Genomic DNA, 22,954 nt, shown 5'->3' on the forward strand with positions numbered 1-22,954 from the left:
TGGTAGTATTTCTTCAACGCCCTTTGAGGCCCCTGGTGTAGGTAATAAATAGCTAAACGATTTACGAAAACACATACAGACTCACTCTGAAGCAGGAGGAGGACATGGTGCTGTCTAAACTTACAGGCGTCGTCCTCTCATTTTTTGCCTTTCCTATTGATGATTGACTATAGCCCTTTGCTCTTTAGAGTGTTGGAGACTGGAGAGGAGGAGGAGGAGGAGGACGGATGGAGCTTCAAATCAAGGTCGCTCAGGCCGTTCACCTCCTAAATCACGACACCCAGTCATGTAACCGCGTGGCCGCGAATCAATGGCTTGTTCAATTCCAGCAGAGCGACGCCGCTTGGGAAGTCGCTACTTCCATTCTCACCTCCGACCACCATCAGCAATTTGATTCGGATTATGAAGTGGAGTTTTTTGCAGCTCAGATTCTCAAGCGAAAGGTCTGTAGGCTGTTTTACACCGATCTTATATAGAATCGCTACGCTCTGCTGCCTCTGTGAATGTACTATCCTCATTTCGGAACAGCTGAATCAGTAACCAGAACTATGTACAAAAGGGAAAAAAAACATTAACCAGAATATGGGCGCATTTTGGCTCCCTTAATCTTCTAAGTTTGGTTTATAGAATCAAATTTGAGGATAACGATACAAGTTTTGTTGATTCCAGTCATGTTTGGGCCGACACTAGTGAAGCATATGTTACGCCACGAGGCTTGCTGGCCGACGTTGGGAATCTTTCTGCATTCATTTCATAACCGGTTTAACTTATATATTGGCAACTCAACGTGGTTATACGCGTTTGTTATTATGCCGGTTGTGTTTGGGTGCAGTATCTCTTCTTAATTATGATTCTGGTTGTTCACTGCTTTGTAGATCCAAAGTGAAGGATATTATCTACAGTCCGAAGCAAAAGATGCTTTGCTGAATGCTCTTCTGTTGGCTGCTCGAAGATTTAGTGCTGGCCCTTCAAAGGTGATCCAACTGCCTACTTTGCTCTGTGATCGACTAATACTAGTAGACTGAAATTGAGTCACATGCTTGTTCTATTCCCACAGCAGCTATTGACACAAATCTGCCTTGCTCTCTCCACACTTCTACTTCACGCCGTAGAGCATGGGAGACCCATTGAGAAGCTTTTCTACAGTGTGCAGAATCTGCAAAGTCACGAAGGTGGCCATATTGCTGTCCTAGAGATGCTTACGGTCTTACCGGAAGTCTTTGAGGATCACATCACCAATAACTGCAAAACTTTGACTATTCGATATGAATATGAACAACAGGTGTCGAACTAGTTTATTTTACATAGTTTCTTTTATTTTTACCAGCAAAGGATGAATACATACTTCATATTTTCTTCTCAACTATATCTTTTTTCTGTTAAGGACAGCTTCTCTTGCATACTCCAATGGTCATTGAGTTCCTTCTGCAGCAATCTGAGAAGAGGTTTGGAGGTGGCGTTCAACTTGCTGACACCAATAAAAAGATATTGCGTTGCTTGTTAAGTTGGGTAAGACAGTTTTCAACAAGGAAGAGGATTGGGAAAAGAAGCAAGTTGACAAATATGTTATTTCTTCTTCATATAGGAAATGCGTAAATTAATGATGGGAAGAGCCATAACTAAGAGGACAAGGCATGATTGAAAGATGGAAGTACTAAAGTTTCAGACCGTCTACCCTCTAGTTTTTATGTGATTTGTGGTTGACTTGTCTTAGAAACTCTAAATATAATTTTTGTGCTATGATTTATACATTTTTCATGCACTGACATACTGAAAATTCTCAACAATATTTTTCCCTGTGATTAATAAATCTTGGATTAATGGATTCCATTCTTTTAGAGTGCGATAAGGACGTACAGTTTCAAATGATCGTTCTGAAAATCTAGGAATACCCTTTTGAGTAGTAGGTTCAATAGACTTAGAACGTTTCTATTGCCTATTGATGTAAATTAAGTAGGATCTTTGCCTCCAAATTACGCTAGCCTATAATTATCAATTGGCACAGGATATAATTGATACGAAAAAATGATTCAGTTGGACCACTGGACAGATGAATTTGCCGTGATTTCTTTTGAACCTTGAATGGAATTTTACATCAAATATATGCCATAATTGGTTGGTATTGATGTCTCTCCTTTCTTGTTATTGACTTTCTTTGTTTAATTATCTCTGCATGTAGGTTCGAGCTGGCTGCTTCTCGGAGATTCCAGCTGCCTCATTGCCATCGCATCCAATTCTTAATTTTATTTTTAATGCTTTGCAAGTAATGTTTTGTATTTTTTGACATGTTATAGGAGATTTCTCGGGTCCCAAAGTGATGACATATTGATATTGTTGTTTTATTCTGTAGGTCTTCTCTTCATTTGATCTGGCTATTGAAGTTCTTGTTGAACTTATGAGTCGAAATGAGGTATAAACTTGCTTCTGTATGATCATGTGCACGAAATATTATCAGTTTATTTTGCCATAAGAGATTATTATACTGGGGAACCTAGCAGCAACCTTACTGACAAAACAAGGGAGAGTTGTTCTTGCAGTTCTTTAGCTATACTGTTTTGATTCCACTGCAGTTATTCTTCATGCTTATTTAGGAGCTTTTCTGGGGAGTATAAACAATCAAGTTTCCTGAATCAGAACTTCTCTATTATATCCTAATTCCTCGTCCTTTATTGCATAGGGTTTGCCACAAGCTTTGTTAAGCAGAATTGGATTTCTAAAGGAAGTGCTTCTTCTTCCAGCTCTTAATACGGGAGATGAGAAAGTGATTGCTGGTATTGCTTGCTTGATGTCAGAAATTGGTCAGACAGTGAGTGTTCAAAGTTCTCTATTCAATAGGAGTTTTCCTTCTTCATGGCTTGCTTCTTATAGAATCTTGATTCCAATTTAGATTTCATAAAATCATAGAGTGGTACTAATGCTCATCTGATGTGGCCTAAACTGGTTTTTTCTGATTATGATGTATCCTAGGCACCATCTTTGATTTTGAAAGCAAGTCCTGAGGCACTAATACTCATGGATGCTCTATTGAGGTTAGATCTTGAACATTTGACAATGATGTGCTTAAGAAGATAACGTGTATCATAGCCATAGGTGTGTGGGTCATAATTTGATGCATTTGCCTTAAAATGCTAACTTAAGCTCTCTGCATTTCTCCTACTCATCAACATCGTAACTTTTTTGGAAATCAGAACTGTCTTAGTAATTAAAGATGAAACAACTAGTTTGGTAAACAATTACATCATTGGAGTATGAATGTTGAAGATGTTTGACCATATGAGCCTACTTCAGTAGATTTAGGGTACTGTACATCTCCCTTGTGGCATGCAAAGTGCATACTTACGTAATTGCACTGCAAAATGTCCCTTGTTTGATATTAACTTATAATGTTCTGATTTCTTATCTATGCATGCAGTTGTGCTGCTTTTCCAGGTGAAGATTGGGAAATTGCTGACTCAACCTTGCAGTTCTGGTAGAAATAGTTCTTTGTTTTCCTATCTTGCTTATCATTGCCTTTTCCCACAGTGTTAGTTCCCTGATACGAGTAACCTAGTTTTGTTTGTTCCTGAGCGCTCTGATGTGGCTAAAGCTGGGTTCACAGTTTACTTTATGAATTAATTATATCTCATGCAAATTCAGCCTTTTGTTCTCTTTACATGTCAGGTCAAGTCTTGCAGGTTGCATTCTTGGGCATGATTTGAGTGGTGGAGGAGATAGAAAGAATATTCAAGAAGTATTTCTCCCTGCTTACTCAGCTTTACTTGATGCTCTTCTCTTGCGGGCACAGGTTTGCTTCATTTGTTTCCACTTTCGTTGGATGCAGATATTTGGTTTGTCCATTTTTGTGCAAGTCTTAGTTCTATTGGTTTATGCAAACATGCTTAAGGTATGTGCTGTGATGGAATATATTGAAGAGAACATTGTACAAACATGCTTAGATCATTCAAAGTTGAAGAATAAGTTGGAATAATATATTAGTACCTGATTACACCTGAGCTGGAGAATGACCTTAGTGGGTAAAAGTAGTTTATCTTTTTCCAGGGGTGGTAGTTGCTTACGAGATTCATGGTTACTGTGAATGCTTTTAAAAGCAAGTCTAGAGGCCTGTTCATCGTTGGCTAAGTTGTTAGATGATGGAAGGTTTATCGTATTAGTGAGGACAGAATCTTTGCTATGTTGCAAAGATTGTGACCTTTTCATCCTTTGTACACTTCCCTGCAAATTGGAAAATAGGCGAGCAATGGAGAAAGAGTCCATATGTCAGTTCATTTTTGGTCATATTGCCATTTTGAGAAAATATTGTGTCTGTGGGAATAATTTTGTTTTCAGATACATGTATTGCAAGATTCTTTCCTTTTCCTCATTTTTTTGTCTGGATTATGATTAATTTGTAGTCTTTTGGACAGGTGAACGATTCTATGTTTAATGATGATGGAGAAACTATTGATCTGCCTGATGGCCTTGTTCAATTTCGGATGAATTTGGTGGAACTTTTGGTTGATATCTGTCAGCTTCTAGGCTCTGCTGCATTTGCTCAAAAGGTACCTGTTATTTGATATTTCGGAGTATACATGTTAATTGGCACTATAGTTGGTGTTTTAACTGATGGCGTTATTTATCTAAGTTAGGAGTGCTTTTGCTTTTAAACCAGATGGAAACCCATATTTTTGTTGGTTACGCAACTGAGTTTTCAAGTACAATATGAGATCGTAGCTAATACTTAACTTGGAAAATCATGTTTGTGCTGTGGTGTTGGGAACTCTAGCATGTGTGCTAGGATAGATTCTCTATACCAAAATTTGAATCTAGGTGTCCACTGTGCCTTTCCAGCACTCTCTTAAATTGGAAAATTTGGCTGTGGCCAGTTCCAAAGCTTTAATCCTAACTTATAGTGAGCTTTCCCATGTGTGGAATGCACTGGCTTCAGACTTCTAGGAAATGTGTAGACTTTTTGCCTTCTTGTTTATAGTGCTGCAGTAGCAAGTGGAAAGTTAGGAGAAAGTGAAGGTAAAACAAATTAGCAACAATCATTCTGGTTTCCGCCTTGGTGTATAGAGGTTCTTTCACAACATAATTACTGCATCTAATTGAGGAATTTTCTATCATGGCATATTCTACTTGCCATTTGTCACATACTGCATTTAATTGAGGAATTTTCGATCATGGGATATTCTACTTGGCATTTATCATATGTTCCTTATAAATACAGTTTGTTGGAAAAGCTTTCCCCCGTTGCTCCCCTGTTCTCGCGTTACACTGTTTCCTGGGCGGAACTTCATAAAAATAGTGCTGACTCCTGACATAGCAATGGCGCCTAATCATCATCCCTTATGTAGTGTGTCTTAGCATTAGTATTCAATTTGTTGAATTCTTATTTTCCTAATTGATTTAGGATAGTGTCAGTCATTGTAGCTCTTCCATGTGAGGTAAGGTCTAAGAGCTTTGAGCATGATTCTTACCCTGAAAAAGGATGAAAATGCTTCATTTTCTCGTTCTAGTTAGAAAATTGCTTTCTAATTGTATTCTTAAATTCATATCAATATTTCCTTTTCTATGTCAGATCTTTCTTGGGGGATGGGTGTCTTTCAATGTGCAGGTACCTTGGAAGGAGGTGGAAGCCAAATTGTTTGCTCTCAATGTGGTATGTAAAGTGTTAAGTTTGATTTGTTTTTCTATTATTCCTTTTCTTGCTTTCTATGGTCCTTGTTTACTTTTACCATTTCTACATAGTTGCTCAGGTACTCATTGGCTAGGCACCCTCAGATTCTTTATAATTCCAGAAACCTCCCTTGAAGATTTTGAACTTGTAGTTATTTAATTGGACCAGAGTTCTGGGTGTTTTTCTAAAACTGACCAATATCTTTTAATTGCAACAATCTGCTGATGCCATAGTAGTTGTAATGGGAATCTTGATATGACATCGACAATTTCAACAGGTGAGGTTTGCGGGAATATAAATGTGATGGAAAGTCTAGTAGTCTATGCATTTGAAAAATCTCAAGAAAAACTTCACGGGGAAGGTATTATGGTATATTGCTTATAAGCATGTGCATGTAGAAAATGGAGAGCATTTTAAATTGTTTTCAGTGCTTAATTGAAACCAGGACATTTAAGGGCCTCTTCTGTTGGATGAAATTGCAGTCATTGATGGGTATTAAAGTGACAATATCTTTCTGGCATATACCTACTGGAATCGAGATGCACAATTAAAGATTTTCACCACTGTCCTCCTTTACCTTGATTTTTTCACTCATATAGTAAAAGAACTTACACAAAAAGCAAAATGAGCATGTAAGAAGCACCCTTGAAGGTGTGTCAGAGTCCTGGGCTGTGTTCTAATTTTAGAAATTCAGTGAAATGGCACCTACAATACTTGTATGTGACACCATGCTGGAGGTGTTGTGACATAGTGTGGTGTTGGTTCGTGATCCTAAGGGTTTGGATTCTTAACCTTCCTATCCAAGAGAATATACGATGTCTACAAGTCATCATGCACTTAATTTCTGTTTATATTGTGAAATTATAGAATTGTAGCTAGTCTTTGTTTGAGAATTTTAGATTTTTTTGGGTTTATCTTGGTGTAATTTTGGTCGATTTAAGTGGATTTTATGTCTGTGTGACTGCGAGATATGTCTTGGTTTAAAAGGTTTTGATTTTGGTGGGGATGACATTGGTGTGGTGACTTTGATTTGGAGCTGAACAGTTGGGAGTTTGATAGTTTGGATGTTGGGATTATACGCTATATGGAGAATGGAGATTAGAGGCACATAGTATGATAAAACAAGATTGACGGTGGTGTCACCAGCTTGTCCCCGAGACTGTACTAGGCTTGTAGGCAACAACAGTTTGAAGCTCTGATTGCAGTGGTAGTGCAGGAGGAAGAAGACAAAGAAGAGGAAGAATAAAGAAGAAAAAAGCAAAAAGGGGAAAAATTTGATTTTCTAACCTTAACATCCACCAAGCAGACAAGGGATATGGCTCTAATCCATTCTGATTGAAGGAACTTTCTTCCTAATCCAGCTCTAATGCCATAAAATGAGCTACATGCCTCCTATGGTTGCTGTTAGGACTTCTATCAAGCACTGTGTATGGATTGTATTTTCTGCAACACACGAGCCTGCACTTGATCTAAAGCAATGATCTGGGCTATCCCAGAATATTTTATCAAACAGTTGGAGAATATTTCTTTTGTTTTTGGTGATTTTAAAAATGCACGAGTGGATTTTATGTTAACTATGTCTCATAAACATCATGTATAGGTACACAATTCCAAATTGTCATATTGTGTCCCCCTATATCAACCTCGACAAACCTCATAACTTGATAAGGAATCCTATCCGTTGCACTACTTTTTTCCTGTCAAATCTACTGCTCTAGATTTCTTCTTTATCACAACATTCCACTATGTCTAAACACAGGGTGCTACCTTAAATCTCTGATTTCTATGTTTCACAACCCAATCACTCAAGTGGATGTTTGATTTCTTCTTGCTTCCATTTTGTGGATTGTCTTTGGCTCTAGGGATGCACAAGAAGAAGATGCCAAAACTGTGAAAACTTGATTGATGGCTAATTTTGCAACCCAATAGAATATTAAGAATTCATGGTGGAAGGTGGCAATTTTTGTTTTTGTTAAACATTGAGCTTGGATGACAATGTCATTAGTGGTCAAAATCCCCGTAATTCCAGTTCTTGTATCATAATCCAATGAAATGTTTATATTCCTAGCAGTTAAAACAAACTTTGAAATCCTTAATCAAGTAGGAAAGAAATTAATACACATTAAGGCTAAAATGAGTAGCCACTTGTTGGCTAGAAAGGAAACTGCTGCCGTGGTACTTCGCTTAAACAGTTCATATTCATTTCTCATTTCTCATATTCTCATTTCTTCCCCATCTGCATCATTAGGTTTGACTTTTCTGCCAGTAACATGTTAAAAATGACTTGATAATGCCAAAACCCTGGTTTATGATCGCCGTTGATTTTATAGAGAGGCCAGTTCTCGTATGCTGTATCAAGAGTTTCTCTCTTTAATTACAGGAATGAATGCAGTACTTGCATTGTTCTGTAGGTGTATAGATTATGTGAATCTTTGCTTCTGTTTAGTTTATAGTCTCTATTCACACTGGTTCAGAGGACCAGTTGCATGTACACTTTGCTGTAGGTGTGTTGGGTGGTTGGTTGCATTTTTTTTTCATTTATATGTTGGTGGAAAACGTATCATGAGAAGCTCAAGTTTGGTGCAAGTATTCTCCTGAGATCGGTAGCTGTAGGCTATGTACTTCTATAATCATGAGGAGTGGGAAGCAAATGCCATCTCTGCAGGTGAATTGGAGAAAAGCTGTGAAGAACTTAAGTTATTTTCGTCCATGATTGAGCGATGAGGGATTAGACAAACAGCCTCTAGATTTTCTACTTATGGAACTGGCTTTGACATTTGATATTAAATGCACTCATCAGCCCAAATGGCAGAACTGCACGAAAGAGGTTTCCTTGTGCTTTTAAGGAGATATTTGCTGGATAGCATTACTCAATCTGCTTTGTCCCTACATGGTCTTAATCCATTCAGACAACAGTTAGAGGATTTTTTTTTAGTTTTTAATGTTATGCTTTTAAGTTTCTTAGGATCATGTCCTCATTTTCATAGTTTTTTTTGGTGCTTGTGGGATGGTCCTACTTGAATTATTTGTTGATCTGCAAGGCTGCACCTGAAGAATATGCTAGGTGTGTGCATGGTACCTTTTCAAGGCTCACTTTTTTCCCTGGTCCAAAGAATGCAAATATCTTGACATTTTGATTATTGTTTAGTTCCCTACTGGTAGTTTATTTGAAGTCATTGGACCCAGAACCACATCAGTATTTTGAAAAGATAGTACATAAGCAATTATTTACTCTTGGATGGCACTCAGAGAGCTATGTGGTCTAAATATCGTCAGTATCTGATCCTCTTTTTTAACATATTGAGCTGTCCAATAACTTGTTTCTTATAGTTCCTGGCTTCAATGTCAAGTCATACCAGGGTATTGTAGAAACAATCTTTTTTTTTTGTTCAGAAGTTGAAAGTTAGTGTCTCATAATACTGTTTTAATCTTCGGATTATCTATACCTGCACATTTTACTAACAGTTTTGCTATCTGATAATTTTGTGTGCAATTGCTCTTTTAGTTTCTTGTTTTTATTGGTTATAATTTCTGTTCTTTATTTGTAGGTAGCTGAAGTAGTTCTCAAAGAAGGTGCAAACTTGGATTTCTCTGTTTTAATCGAATTGGTGACAATTTTGTCCAATAGAACGTCTGATGACCTCAAGGGCTTAATGCTTATGGTACAGTATATGCTTTTTTAACTTCCTGTTCCATGGTACTTTGCTTTTTATGCTTCATTTGGCAAAAAGGATATATAATAGAGACATATCTTTGCACCAGTTCTAGTCGGAGCACATTTGTTCCTTTTCAGCATTTGGTTAACTAATCTAACTATTTTTGCCTCCCATTGCTTATCCTTACCAGGTATATAAATCGGTTGCAGACATTATTAGTTCCTATTCAAAGTGGATATCTGCTTTCCTGACTAATGGCAGGCCATTACTGTAAGGGTTATTTTATTTCTTTCAACTTATAAGGGATATCAAATGAATTAGGAGTAAAAGCAAGAAGCTAACAAATATGTTAGGGAATGATGATTATCAGATAACTCGCAAGTAAGAGTAATATTAAGGGTTAATATCAGAAACCTCCCCTGAGGTTTATCATAATATCACCTAGCACCCTTGAAGTTTCAGAAATCTCATATAGCTCCCCTTGAATGATAATTTGTGTAACATTGTCACCCCTTACATATAAAAGTAATATTAAACAATGCATTGGAGGAGAGAGATTATGTTATCCTTCCACTGTTATCCTTGTGCAATTTTATTTGTGAATTTTGAAATATGAAAAAAAGACAAATAAGGTGGAATATTAAACTTAGAATATGAGAAGGTGTAAGTGCAATAAGTAGGAACAAGGACGAAATTAAACATTATAAAAAGGTAAAAGTTTCAGGAGATTGGTCGCAACAAGGAGGAAATTAAGAGCAAAGATTTTGTAGCAATGAAACACAAAAGTTCTGCAAAGAGGGAAATTAGAACGAAAATTTTAGGAGATCAGTTGTGGCAATGACGAACATTAAAAGCACAGATTTTTGAATCGTTTGTGGCAAAGACGAACATTAAAAGCAAAGATTTTTGCAACAAAGAGGGAGAAAAATATTTTAGATGGCATTCTTGTTATTTGTTTTTAGATACTTTAGCTCGTATTTTTTTTAATATCTTCCAACCTTTTGCTACTTAAAAAAGATGGAAGACATTGGGGGTAACTTTGTCGTTTCAATGTCTCTGATTGGGACTTCTAGTCGCATCATATTGATAGGGGAGGTAAGTGAGATTTTTGAAACTTTGAGGGTGCCATGTGATATTAGGATGAACCTCGGGGGAGGTTTCTGAAATTAACCCTAATACTAATCATGTTATTACTGAGCACTGTAACATATATGAAATATAATGTAACAAATCGGAGGAATTGAGTGGGAATTGACTCAAACCTAAATGTGCTTATAGTTACTTGGGCATGTGCATATGCTGATCCCAGCCCAATTACCCATTTTAGCAATTTTTGTGCTTTCACCAATATGGCCTACCAAGACACAGAAATTTTTTATGGAGCATCTGTGGTACGCTTTATAATGAAGCCCCAAAAAGCATGGTCAGAAGGGAAACTGGGCCTTCAGTGGAGGGAAATGAAGCTTCAAACAGTTGAAAACTGCTCCCTGGAAAATGCTGCATCAGTTAATGAAGGTTACCCTAGATTAAGAGGGGGTATTTTAGGCAATTTACTAACTTTATTATTAGAGATCATATCGTATGCATAAAAGCTTATAACACCTAACAACTATTAGGAGTATGGACAGAAGAGCGTATGGAATGTACATATTTCTACCATTATATTGTAGTAGTGCAGTAGCATTTTGTTGTGACTTTTGCTTTTCTTTTACTAGATCGGTTCTTATCAGTTCTGTTCTGAGACTAATGTGCTATTTTCAGGCTTTTTCTTGCCACAGGGATTTCAAAACCTTTCTGTTCAAACGCTTCTTCATGTGCCCTGCGCAAGTTCTGTGAAGATGCTTGTGCAATCATGCATGAACCTTCAAACTTGGAAATCTTAATCTGGATTGGAGAGGTGTGTCATGCTATATGCATGAACCTGATGCTTCATTTTAAGGCTCTTTAATAGCATTCCAACTCTACTATCAACTCACAAATGGATATTTTGTGGCAAGTAATTAATAACTAAATGTAGTTATGTACCAAGACATTTTGTTCTATAATGAGACATTTTCTTAGTAACTCATTTACACTTTATGATACTTTATGCTATTTATTTGCTCCCCTCAGATGACCTAATATGATCCATGCAAGATTACCTTTTGGAAATTTCTTTTCAACTCTGAAGTTATAGTTCGAAGTTTTATTAGTGGGATATTTAGTAAATATAAAGCTTTCTTCAAGAGTACCTTCTTTGTTTTTTGTTGAGTTTCTTAGGTGGAACATATGAAAGTAGTAGCATTTACCGTAATCCTTTGTGTTGAAATTATCAAATTAGCACTTGAAACGTTATCCTTCCAATTCCTTCAAATTTTCTATTTTTCCTGATATATCTAATAATCTTCTGATTACAGAAATTGGAAGAGAGGCACTTTTCTCTTGAGGACGAGGAAGAAGTAGTTGGTGCAATCACTTTTGTTGTTGGTTCTGTTCCTAACAAGGAGCTGAAGAATAATTTGTTAGTTAGATTACTTTCTCCAAGCTATGAAGCTATTGGAAAGCTTGTGAGTGTCTGATCTCCTGATCTCTATCCTCTGTCTTATGATGGTGGTTGGTGGTGCCAAAATTGTCTAGCTCTGATGGTTAACACTCACTTATCTCATGATCCATTGTAAAGCCTTATTATCTTCGATATGTTCTTGCTATTTCCTTTGTCATTTTCACTTTTGTAATCATGGAATTTTAAACATGTACAAACTGCTTTAACAGATGAATTTGATATGAAAAATGTTTAAGTAAGAACATGCTCTCATTTGGTAAACTACAATATTTAAAGCAGAGGGTTCCTAATCTACATTTTGTCTTGTGAATAAGCATTTAACATCTCTCCTTTTGGTGTTGTTCGTTTTTGCATCCTCTGGTTTTGCGTTTTTTGTCTCTAATAGGCTTAACTGATAGGAGTTTCCTCAAGCACTTCAGATAAACTATGCTTCCATAGAACATATAACATGTCCGATATGAGGTGAAACATCCTCTTGCTTGCGATTCGTTACATTTTGCATGTGCTTGGCATGCATGGTTTCTTGAAACTGAATTAGTTTATTTTCATTTTTATTTTTTTAACTTCTTTTGGCCGTTGTATCAGGTTCTGTGAGTTATAGGGTGAGAGTTTTGACCAAATGACCAAGCGACCCGTATTAATGGTGGTTGACCTCAGCATATTTGATTTGCTCATTAAAACTTGTCCCATAGCGAGGGCATATCTATGCTTGTGCCACAAAACTTCTTCACTTCACCAAAAAAAAGGAGGGCCTAATTCAACTAGATGATTTGATCAGGCTTCTGTACTCTGCCTTTAACTTCGCTAAGTGACTTAATTATGACTTATGCGACCCATGCAATGCCAGTACCTTGATATGCCAGTACATAGATTAAGTGATGGCATTAAAGATTGAACCTCAACTTCAATTCTTTTAGCATGATAGGCTATACTTTCAAGTGTATAGAAGTGAGAAGGGCTATGTTTGATGCAGATCTTTGATTTGGAGCACCAAAAAATAGTTACTTATGCAGGGTTCTTTTACCCCTTCAAGGTTTGGTGAAAAAATATTTAATGGGCCAATGGTGTTCGGCTTAAGGCTAGTGATATGAGTCTTCAAAATTCTGGTTGGCTGGCTTTGAATGGCGCTTTTAGGTAGCTGAAAGTCACGTTTTGCAGTAGACTTGAGCTAAAGAAGAAAACAGAGCTAATGGTTACTAGATCTCGTTGTTAAGTAAAGTGGGGTTTGTCACTGAAGCTGCTTAAAATGAGCTTAAGACATCATATTTATGATAACGAGTTTGAGACCCAGAAGGGTGCTTAATCTCCAAGAATACTTGTTACCAAAGCTTTTGACACCATATGGACAGCTATAGCTCTGCTTACATCTGGTTACACAATAAAATTTTGGAAAATCTTATTTCTTGGGTCATTCTGTAACATGACTCTTTTATCCCTAGCATAAAGCATCTTTAGAGTTGACACTAATGTAACTCTGAAATTCAAGACCATCTTGAAACTGGAATCTGCTAAATGAACCCATTTGTTATACTACTCAAGTCTTCCTTCTTTTTTTTTTTTAAAGTATTTCCGGCTTATAATTTTTCAATCATTCAACTGGAAATGGTTGTCCTAAGTTGACTTATACACAAAATTGATGAAATGGCAGGCATCAGGTTGTCATAAGTTGGACAGATGCTTCAGATATTGCATGTTATTCTTTAAGAATGTTGAGAGAATCATCAAAATTGCTTGCTTATCCATTAAGATTTAAGAGACTCAGATTATATAGCTTGTAAATAAGGTCCTTTATGTAGTTATACAGAGTTGCAGAGGACAGTGATTAAGTTCTAGCTAAGGCATAATATACTGGACTGAATGGCTCAAACCTGGAGAATAATGAAATCACTGAATCTAAGTTCATTTGATTATCTGGAGATCAGAAAAGATGACAGCATGCAATACACCTTTTAGTGGTACAACTATAGCCTTTCTGTGTCATTACTCATGAGCATCCAACCTTACCAGGGATGAGAGCTTATCATTGACCTAATCGTCCAGCTTTAGAGCTGCCTTTTTAAGGTCTAATAGTCGAGGTCTTTAGTTATCAGGCTCGCCATTTCTCATGCCTTATTTGAACAACTTATGGCATTTTGGGAAAGGCTTCTGTGCAGAATCAGGAACTGTACTAAGACCATTATTGTTGTTTCTGTTGCCACTCGAACTTGCATTGGTGGTGTATTTACTTGAGCCAGCTTTGAGTTTATTGGAGAAGCAACATCTTTGCTTCTTTTTTAACCGTCGCTTAAATTGATATCCCCCTTCAATTTCTTTATCTTTGCTTCAGATCAGTGAAGAACATAAGCATTCTTTGAGGCAAGATCCAGCTATATATACTCGGCTTATCTACTCTGCTAGAAGAGGACTATATAGGTTTGATCTTTCTACTTAAGATTTATTGCTCGTTCCTTAGTATGTAGTGTTCGCTGCATTTTTACCTTGGAAAGTAGTGGAGTATTCCTTTTTTTTTTTAATAAATAATTTGAAGCTTACCTTTATGCTTTTTGACTATTCTTCTTTTCCTTTTCACTTGTTTGAGTTTGGGAAAACCAAACTCTTTATTTCTGATTTGCTGTATAATTTCTACTTGATAATGAATTTATGCTGTCCCAACAATATGTTTAACAAACAAAGTCAATGTAATAAATGACATAATCTGCGAACAATTTTGGCGTTGAAAATGAGCTTACTGTGTTTCCTTCCATTTAATGTACTGTTACTGGAGAAATAGTTTTCTTGTGGAAACTGTATTTATTGGAGTAATGTACCATTCCGGCCTCTCCTAAGTCGTAATGAGCTTCATAATTTGAGGAAATTATGGGTTCCAGTTTAATGTGTTCTTTCTGTTGGGCTCTCTAGTATATGGTAATTACCACTTTTCTGCCCTGCAAATTATTGTGATTCTCGTAATGTGTATCCTTTCGTCTGATAACTAAATCAACACATTAGAGGATAATTTCACATAACCAAAGTGAATTAATATGATCTAGCATATCTTTTAATCAGTATGCTGTAACCTAAATTGCACTAGATCTTTTTGGTTTCAGAATGGGAATTGTATTCAATCATCTAGCAACGCATGTATCCAATGGTCCATCTGTAGACAATTCTATTCTTGTGCTACTGGGGGTGTTGTGGCCAGTGCTTGAGAACGTCTTTCAATCAGAACACATTGAGAATTCAAGTTTATCTGCTGCAGCTTGCAGGGCACTGTCTCAAGCAATTAAGTCATCAGGTATTGTTTTTTTTAATTTTCTGGATGTTGGTGACACCTCATACATACTCGTTGCAAGTGGATTAAATCAATTGCATCTCCGATCCAGAGTAATCTGTCAAGTGGAGGCTGCCCTAGGATCCCAACTCGAGATGAATGGGTTGCATGCAATGCAGAGAATTAATATGAAGAACATCTTAAAAAAAAAGAAATAATGACCTTTTTTTTTAATGATGCTTGGGACAAAAAAGGTGTATAATTAATAACAAAAGCACAACAATAACAAAGATTTGTAGAGTGTTTAGGCTTCCAAAAGAGTTTCACACACTCTACCTCTTGCTTGCTTCGTCTCCCTCTCATTTCCTTTACTTTCTTAGTTGGGCTGCCCATCATTCTTCAGCATTTGTTTTATGACCTTCACGCTAAGCCTTCATTCTTTGACTTAAGAAGTGACTAATAGGTGGTTGAACTTTCCTATCTTTTGGCTCATTAGAAACTGAAAGTTGTTATTTTGTTCACGCTGGCAGAGATTGGCTCAGTGGTATTTAAAGATTTTAAGAACAGACAGTGATCTTGTTACACAACAACTTGCTGCTGAAAGAGATACTAGATCTTTTAGCTGGTTGCTTGAAATGAAGAATTTTAACTTTTTCTTAACATCTAATCCTATTATTGAGTCTTGTGCTGGTAAGCAAAAGTTGTGATGTCCAACCTATTGCTTAAGGTCTAGCCAGTTGGATGGTGGGAAGAAGCAACCTATGCATCACTAGCTGAGCTATCAAATCACTATATTGGAATACGTATTCCTGCCAATTCATTGTCTGACTGCAACACTTAATTCAAAGGATTAAGCACTATATTTGGTTTTATATTAACCACCTGTCTTGGGCAAATGGAAACAGCACAAACTTCATTGTCAAGCTGCAGACTTCAGAGGCCTTAATCATAGCCCATAATTAGTAGTATTAGTGAAGATAATAATACTTGGAAACAATCTATGGCAGTAAAGTTTGGTATACCTGCTGAAGCCATTAGACACAATTCAGATTGTTTGGCAGTCTGCCTTACTCTGATCAATTTTAAACCAGTGTTTACTATATGTAGGAAAACAACCAGCTATTCAGCATGTGATGTCTGTAATTTTTGGTTGCCTGGGAAAAATTCTACTGCTTTTGCTAGGATTTAGAGGAAAAAAGGGGAAAACTAGAAAGGTGAGAATAGGGCACAATGAACTACTTAAGTTTTGTCATTATGCTGTATACCTGCTGAAGTGAAAAAAGGATCTCCATGCGTAGAGATTTTCAGATACTGAGGTTTGGGTTAGTTGCAGCTTTCAAATGCATCCCTAATACTAGCTGTCATCTTCCCCTTTGCTTCAAGTTGCGTAATTTGCATTCAAGTTGTACCAAACAGTGAATTTTGGAGTTGCCATGTCTGTTCTTTTCTTGTTTTATATATATTATTACTGAATATATTAATAAAACTGAAAATGATCTGACCCTTATGCTTCATTCAATTTGTTCCATGTGTCCGCAGCTCATCACTTTGTGACACTAGTGCCCAAAGTTCTAAATTGTTTGTCAACAAATTTCACATCATTCCCAAGTCATGAGTGCTACATCAGAACAGGTAAACTGTCTAAGATGAAGTAGGTTATAGCAATTCACATTATTGACACCGTTTGAAAAGGACGCTGCTCAGTCTTTTTCTTCCACCAATTTGCAGTTGTAAAAGTATGTCTGCTCTTAGTTCATCTCTTATATTTCCCTAAACTGTGGGTAAATACAATTTCTTAAATATTTGTTTCCTGCAATTCAGCAATGTATAGATACCAGCACAAGTATTGAATCAGCTAACCAACAAGCAAACTTTTCTCTGAAGTTTTTATATCCCAGATGAGCTCATGCTGTCAAGTCAGTTGATTAATCATTCTGACAGAAAATGCAGTTCTAGAGTACTCGCAATGTGAAAATATTGAAATATTTTGAATTTTTTGAGTGTTATCAAAGTGCTAGTTGATGAAAGTGTTACTTTACTAGCAATTGTTGTGAACACTGAAGCTTAGTTTGAAATGGAGTTGCTGGACCATCAGCTCCATGTTGTTGTGATTTTCTTGAATGTCACAGCTTTTGTCAACTGTCTGCATTCGTTTTTGTCTCCTTTAATGACCAAAATGTGCTATTATTATTGACATGCGTCATTGATCCTGTTTCAGCTTCTAACATTATTGAGGAGTTTGGGAGTAGAGAAGAATATGGGCCTCTTTACATCTGCACTTTTGAGAGATTTACCTATACAAGATCAATAATTGCTCTTACGTCTTCATACATATGTGACCAGGAGCCTGATTTGGTGGAAGCCTATACTAATTTTGCATCTGTATATGTCAGAAGCTGTTCCAAGGTGCTATACCCTCTCATTCGCTCTCCCCCCCCCCTCTCTCTACGTACACACGCGCACACATTTAGGGGAGGCTGATTAAGAGTTTCTCAACCTTTGGTTGTTAATTATTAATTATTATTATTGTTGTTGTTGTTGTTATTATTGTTATAATTTTGGAAATTGAAAAAATTTCTTACATATCTCAGGAAGTAATAGCTGCCTCTGGCTCTATTTTTGAAATATCCTTCCAGAAGGCTGCTATATGTTGTACAGCCATGCATCGAGGTGCAGCCTTGGCAGCAATGTCATATATGTCCTGTAAGCTCAATTTCTTCCTTCTGAGTACAGAATTCTATCGAGAAATTTAAGTGCTGATTGATGAATGATTCGTCTGTCAGGAGACTTGATGTTTCTGAATCTACGTCATCCACATTTTTAACCAGCTGTGTATATCTTAAGGGGAATCTTGTCCATGGCCTGATAGCGGAAAAAAGTACCATAGACACAGCATTTTATCTCCATAGGCATTTCAATTTTAGATCCATATGGATGTTTTCTCATTAAAGAGCATGTATGTAACCCTTAAACCTGTAAATTGGCTGGTTACAACATTTTGGGACAATTTAGTTTGATATTGCTAAGTGCCTGTTTGGTGTTGCGGTGGCTTATTAAAATGTACATGTAATGGAGCATTTAATGAAAGCACTTATTAAGTGCTTAAATATATTGTTTGGATGCATACAAGGTATAAGTGCTTATGGTGTTGGATAATGTGTGATTTTGTCTTTGAGATGTATTTATTGCTTTATTTCAGTTCATAATTTATGATTAAATGATCAAGTTTTATGTTTAATTTTTTAAAACACAAAAGTTATTCTAAAAGCACCATTTTTGAGCTTTTGCTAAAAGTGCTAAAAGCACCAATTTTGAGCTCTTGCTACAAGTGGTTTTGGCATCATAAGCTGTAATCCTGAATCTATGGAATGATGTTTGCCAAACCCTTTAGAAGTACTTTTAGCATGCAAAAGTAATTTTTTTTAAAGCAAAAATGCCGTACTCCCAAATGGGCACTAAGTCTAAGAAAAAAAACTCAGATTGGAAGCATGTCTAGGTTACAGGTCACCTGTAAGTGAGGATGATTTCAAGATATTAGTCTCATATCTACCCACTTCAATGTTAATTTCAACTATCCTGGGTTATCTTGTTTGTGCTTTTGTGAGGTAAATTATCTCCATTACTTTTTCTGGGGGTCTCAGGCTTCTTGGAGGTTGGCCTGACTTCTTTGCTGGAATGTAAAGCTTCTGTTGCTGAAGAATCAGTTGAGGCAATGGCAATACAAGTCATATCTCACAGTGGTGAGGGGCTTGTATCAAATCTGGTGTATGCTTTGCTGGGTATTTCAGCACTGTCAAGGGTAAATACTAGACCAATGAATATCTTTCCAGATGAACTATGTCTTTCATGTCCTTTTAATTTGATTGGCTTAGATTTTGCCGAAGTATTGATGCTTAAACATTCTGCATCTTTTGATCTGGATAGGTGTAGTACCTGAAGTGGGTATCACTGAAATCAGAAACGTACACATACTTGCACGTAGTAAACTTTGAAAGTTAGAAAAACTTGGAATTGAACATGTTTTTACTTGTTAAATTTTCATTATCTCTTTATTTATAGAAAAGCCCTTATATGCATAATCATGGAGATATAGCTAGCTGACTTTTGTGAACAAGAACTCTATGCATTTCCTTTTGGGTAAAATGTAAAATGCCCCGTCCTCATAGCAAGGTTGAATTTCCTTATTACCTTGTGCAAAAAGGCCCCTTGTTTGTTCATTTACATAGGTAGGGGGTAACCAACAGAGAATGGTAATATGCATGTTCGCTTTGACAGGGTAATTAGCTAAATTTAACTTTCACAAGGAGCTATTTTGTGCTTTCTTTTTATCTTTCAAATTGCGTGTACAGTACATCTCTCCTTGTTAATATGATCTTCGGTCTATTCTTACTTTGTATCTGATTACTGGACCAGTGCATGTCCTGTGTTTATCAAAATGATCTTATAATCTAGAGAGTGAAACTGAAAAGTTGGCCTTTTTATGTAGGGGAACTTTGGTAGCCATGACATTTTACTTTCAACCTCATAAGCAACATTGTGATCCAAAGCCATGAAGAAACTGTGCCACTAGGATATAGCATTGAGGGAGTACTGGCAATTTATTCAGTTATACCATTATTCTAAGGTGGAAAACATTTGGCAAACCGAACTGCATGTATGCTAAGGCAAAGTTGATTCAGAACTATCTTCAGCCTAACAACCTTAACTCCAGTAAATTCTGATCTATGTTATGTGATGTCTACTACAGCTTTATTGATAAGTTTGATGTTCGTCTGCGGGGTCTGTAAAAACTATATCAAATATAACTATTTACATATCAAGAGGAGCTTTAAAGATTGTCCACAAATGATTTCTTTCTTTCTTGCTGTTTATGATATATTGAGTTAGTCCCTTTCACCATCAGGGGAGGCATGTGCCTTTTATGTAGAATTGCATACTTAAAATGAATCCTAAATTTCAACATGCCAGCCCAATGCTTTGCTGAAGTTCTTGTTGTAATGATTGGGAATATGTTATGAAAATTGTTCATCTTTAGATTTCTTTCACAGCTAGTTATTTTTCTCAGGTTCACAAGTCTGCAACAATCTTGCAACAACTGGCTGCGGTGTGCAGTTTAAGTGAAAGAATGACATCAAAAGCTGTTCTTTGTTGGGAGTCTTTACATGGATGGCTACATTCTGCAGTCAGTCTCTCTCTCTCTCTCTAGGTTCAAAGTTACCTATTGGACTTCCCTCTGTCGCTATTCCATGGAAATTTCTTGATAATGGCCCTCATGATACATACAATGTGTTCATTCATCTGTATGTATTATGGCTTTCTATGTGCCAGCAGGGCCATTTGCTTATCTATTGGCATTAGTGGTGATCACGAATTAACTTCTATTAGAGCTATTTGAACATGTTATCTTTAACGTTATAAGTGTGCAAATAGAGAAAGTTTACATATTTTCTTGCATATTCAGTTCTTTTCAAATCATCCTATGTTAAAAGCACATGTATTTTATAGTGTGTGTTGGTCCCTTATTCAATTCCACTTCACGCCTTGCCCAAGCCCTTTACTACATGTCTAGCATGTTGGGTTCCACCAATTTGTTAAAGTCTTGAGGTTGGACTGGTACTGGTAGGTATATGAGTTAGTTGTTTTTGTTATTATCTGGAAATTGGAGTATAAAAAGGTCTTTGGTTTCTAGAGCAAAATCATGCAAGGAAGGTAGCTGCTTTGTTTGGTTGAATGGTTCTTTTGCAACTTGGAACTCAAAATTTATGCAGAAAAGAGGTTATGCCATAATATGTATCTTGCTGCTAACTCAAGTGACCTTTATGTCTCTGCTGTCTAATGATGTCAGATGTTAGCTCTTCTATTGCCTATATGTCTCTTTACTGCAAATATAACAAAAATCATGACGTCAATTAACGTGCTCATGTTCTTATATTGTTGAAGGTTTAACTGAGTAGCTCAAGTTATTTCCAGGTGCTGGCTCTACCAGCTGATTACTTGAAGCAGGGAGAGTCTGAATCTCTTGTGCCAACTTGGTTGAAGGCCCTCGGTGCTGCATCTTCAGAATATCTTGAGAGTAGATGCCGTGATGGAGGAAAGGATAATCATGGGTTATTAAATGGGAAAGGGGGAAGATTTCTCAAACGGCTGGTTCGAGAATTTGCAGATAGCCACCGGAATTGTTCATACCTAGCATAAGTTTTGCTCATAATTTCAGACCTGGCTAACATCATTGACTATGAAATCCCTTCCATTTGCATGATTCTCATTCTTTTGTAGCATAACCAGTGTATAGTATCTCCAATTTTGTTGATGCATTTAGAGAATTGTAAGTACCTTTTCTCCCATCTTTGTGCTGTATATGTAAAAACATTTCTTTCTAAAATTTTGTTGAAAGGGGAAGCGTGGGAAAAAGAGGTAAGGGGGTTGGGAAAGGGGAAAATCAAATCATATTCTTGGACATGAAATAAGGGGCAAATATTGGATTCTTGGAGCATGCACTAGTAGAGCTTGTTTGCAGGCCGTTCATGGGATTGACTTACTTTCCTTTGTTGGTTGTGCTATTAATTGCAATGATTGAAGTTTTATTTCATTTTATTTTGTTAGGGTAAGTCAACAGTAAATTTATTGGTGTATGATATCATTAAAGGTTGTCACTGTGCATGCACTTAAGAAATCTTATTGCTGTATGGTTTGAAGATGAGGTTGTCACTGTTTGTTTCTTTCTTTTAAAAGAGAGGTGTACACTTGGCAATTGGACGGGTTGGGTGAGTTTTGGATGGGTTGATATCAGGTTTTTACTTAAATGGATTATATCTATTCTCGTCCAATTTTAATTTGGGTTGATTTTGAATTGGGTCATCTCAAATCCATGATTCAAATATGATTCAACACTCTTTCCGTTCTATTGAAAGTGTCATACTTTTCATTTTGGAATGTTCTAAAACAATTATCATGTTAGAAAAGTCAAATCACCTTTTAATCTCTCCTTCCGATAGAGTTCTCTCTAATCATATGTGTATTATCATTCAAATCCAATAATAAGAACAAGAAAGAATGACTGTAAATAATTTTGAAATGAATGCTGATCCTTTTCTTTTTTTCAGTATATATTGAGTTGTTGTAGTAGTATGTATGGGTTATTTGGCAACGAGTTGGAAAAATGAGTAAACATGAGGTTAGGCATCATTGGTTAACAACTTTAAAATGTTTGGCAACTAAATAATTATTTGTTAAATATTTACCCAATATGACACTTTATGAATACTCTATTTAGCATTTTTTTTTCATTTACTTAGATAGAGATATGCATGTACATTTATATCATATTTAAGTTGAAAGGAAAAACTTGAAGGTGTACAAATAGCACCTATACCAAATCTTGTTTAGATATTTAAATTGATTGCACAATCATATGATTAGTTGGTTCCATTACATGTTAGGAAATAACTTTGAGTTGGGCTGGTTAGACATTGGCCATAACGATGTTACCATAGTGTATATCATTTTTGGTTCCTTTACATGTCAGATGTAAATGCACTATGTTATGGACACAAAATAAGAACAATAGCTTCATCGAGATAACTAATAATTTTTTATTTTCATACTTATTATATCACAACATTACCTTCTAATATATGTGAGGATTCCTGTGCTTACATATGCACATTTACAAACCATTGCTGGATTAGCTACATGACTTCGTTTATAGAAAGTATTAAAATCAACGTATGGTGATAATTACTTTGCTTTTAAAAGTATCTATTGATAAACAAATTATGGAAAAATATATGTATGTGGTATCCATTAATGGTAATAAATATAAAATAATAATTGTATTTTGCTTCATTCTT

At 36.3% G+C, this 22,954-nt stretch overlaps 1 protein-coding gene across 4 annotated transcripts; it reads left to right on the top strand.

Moving 5' to 3' along the window:
• LOC113753321 (transportin MOS14) lies at window positions 1-21,448 on the top strand. Of its 4 annotated transcripts, none has more exons than XM_027297443.1 (24): window positions 1-443; window positions 876-974; window positions 1,058-1,282; window positions 1,390-1,509; window positions 2,180-2,263; window positions 2,351-2,410; window positions 2,678-2,806; window positions 2,968-3,029; window positions 3,413-3,469; window positions 3,661-3,784; window positions 4,392-4,538; window positions 5,558-5,638; window positions 9,205-9,318; window positions 9,503-9,582; window positions 11,074-11,209; window positions 11,709-11,858; window positions 14,181-14,266; window positions 14,941-15,128; window positions 16,644-16,736; window positions 17,323-17,510; window positions 17,696-17,807; window positions 18,746-18,903; window positions 20,170-20,286; window positions 21,075-21,448. In XM_027297443.1, exons 1-24 carry the CDS (start codon window positions 228-230, stop codon window positions 21,297-21,299), a joined length of 3,051 nt encoding a protein of 1,016 aa, XP_027153244.1. In that variant the 5' UTR covers window positions 1-227; the 3' UTR covers window positions 21,300-21,448. The 4 variants fall into 4 exon arrangements, with proteins under 4 accessions (XP_027153244.1, XP_027153246.1, XP_027153245.1 ...); XM_027297445.1 differs by having other exon boundaries at window positions 4,404-4,538; XM_027297444.1 differs by having other exon boundaries at window positions 1,061-1,282.
• Window positions 21,449-22,954: the final 1,506 nt, after the last annotated feature.

Source organism: Coffea eugenioides, chromosome 11 (assembly GCF_003713205.1).
Source record: "Coffea eugenioides isolate CCC68of chromosome 11, Ceug_1.0, whole genome shotgun sequence".
NCBI lineage: Eukaryota > Viridiplantae > Streptophyta > Magnoliopsida > Gentianales > Rubiaceae > Coffea > Coffea eugenioides.

Excerpts from the sequence above, each read along its gene's own strand:
- LOC113753321 (XM_027297443.1), top strand. The coding sequence starts at position 228 with ATGGAGCTTCAAATCAAGGTCGCTCAGGCCGTTCACCTCCTAAATCAC. Across the intron at positions 3,030-3,412 it reads CTCATGGATGCTCTATTGAG|TTGTGCTGCTTTTCCAGGTG; the intron begins GTTAGATCTTGA and ends CTATGCATGCAG. Across the intron at positions 18,904-20,169 it reads GTATTTCAGCACTGTCAAGG|GTTCACAAGTCTGCAACAAT; the intron begins GTAAATACTAGA and ends TATTTTTCTCAG.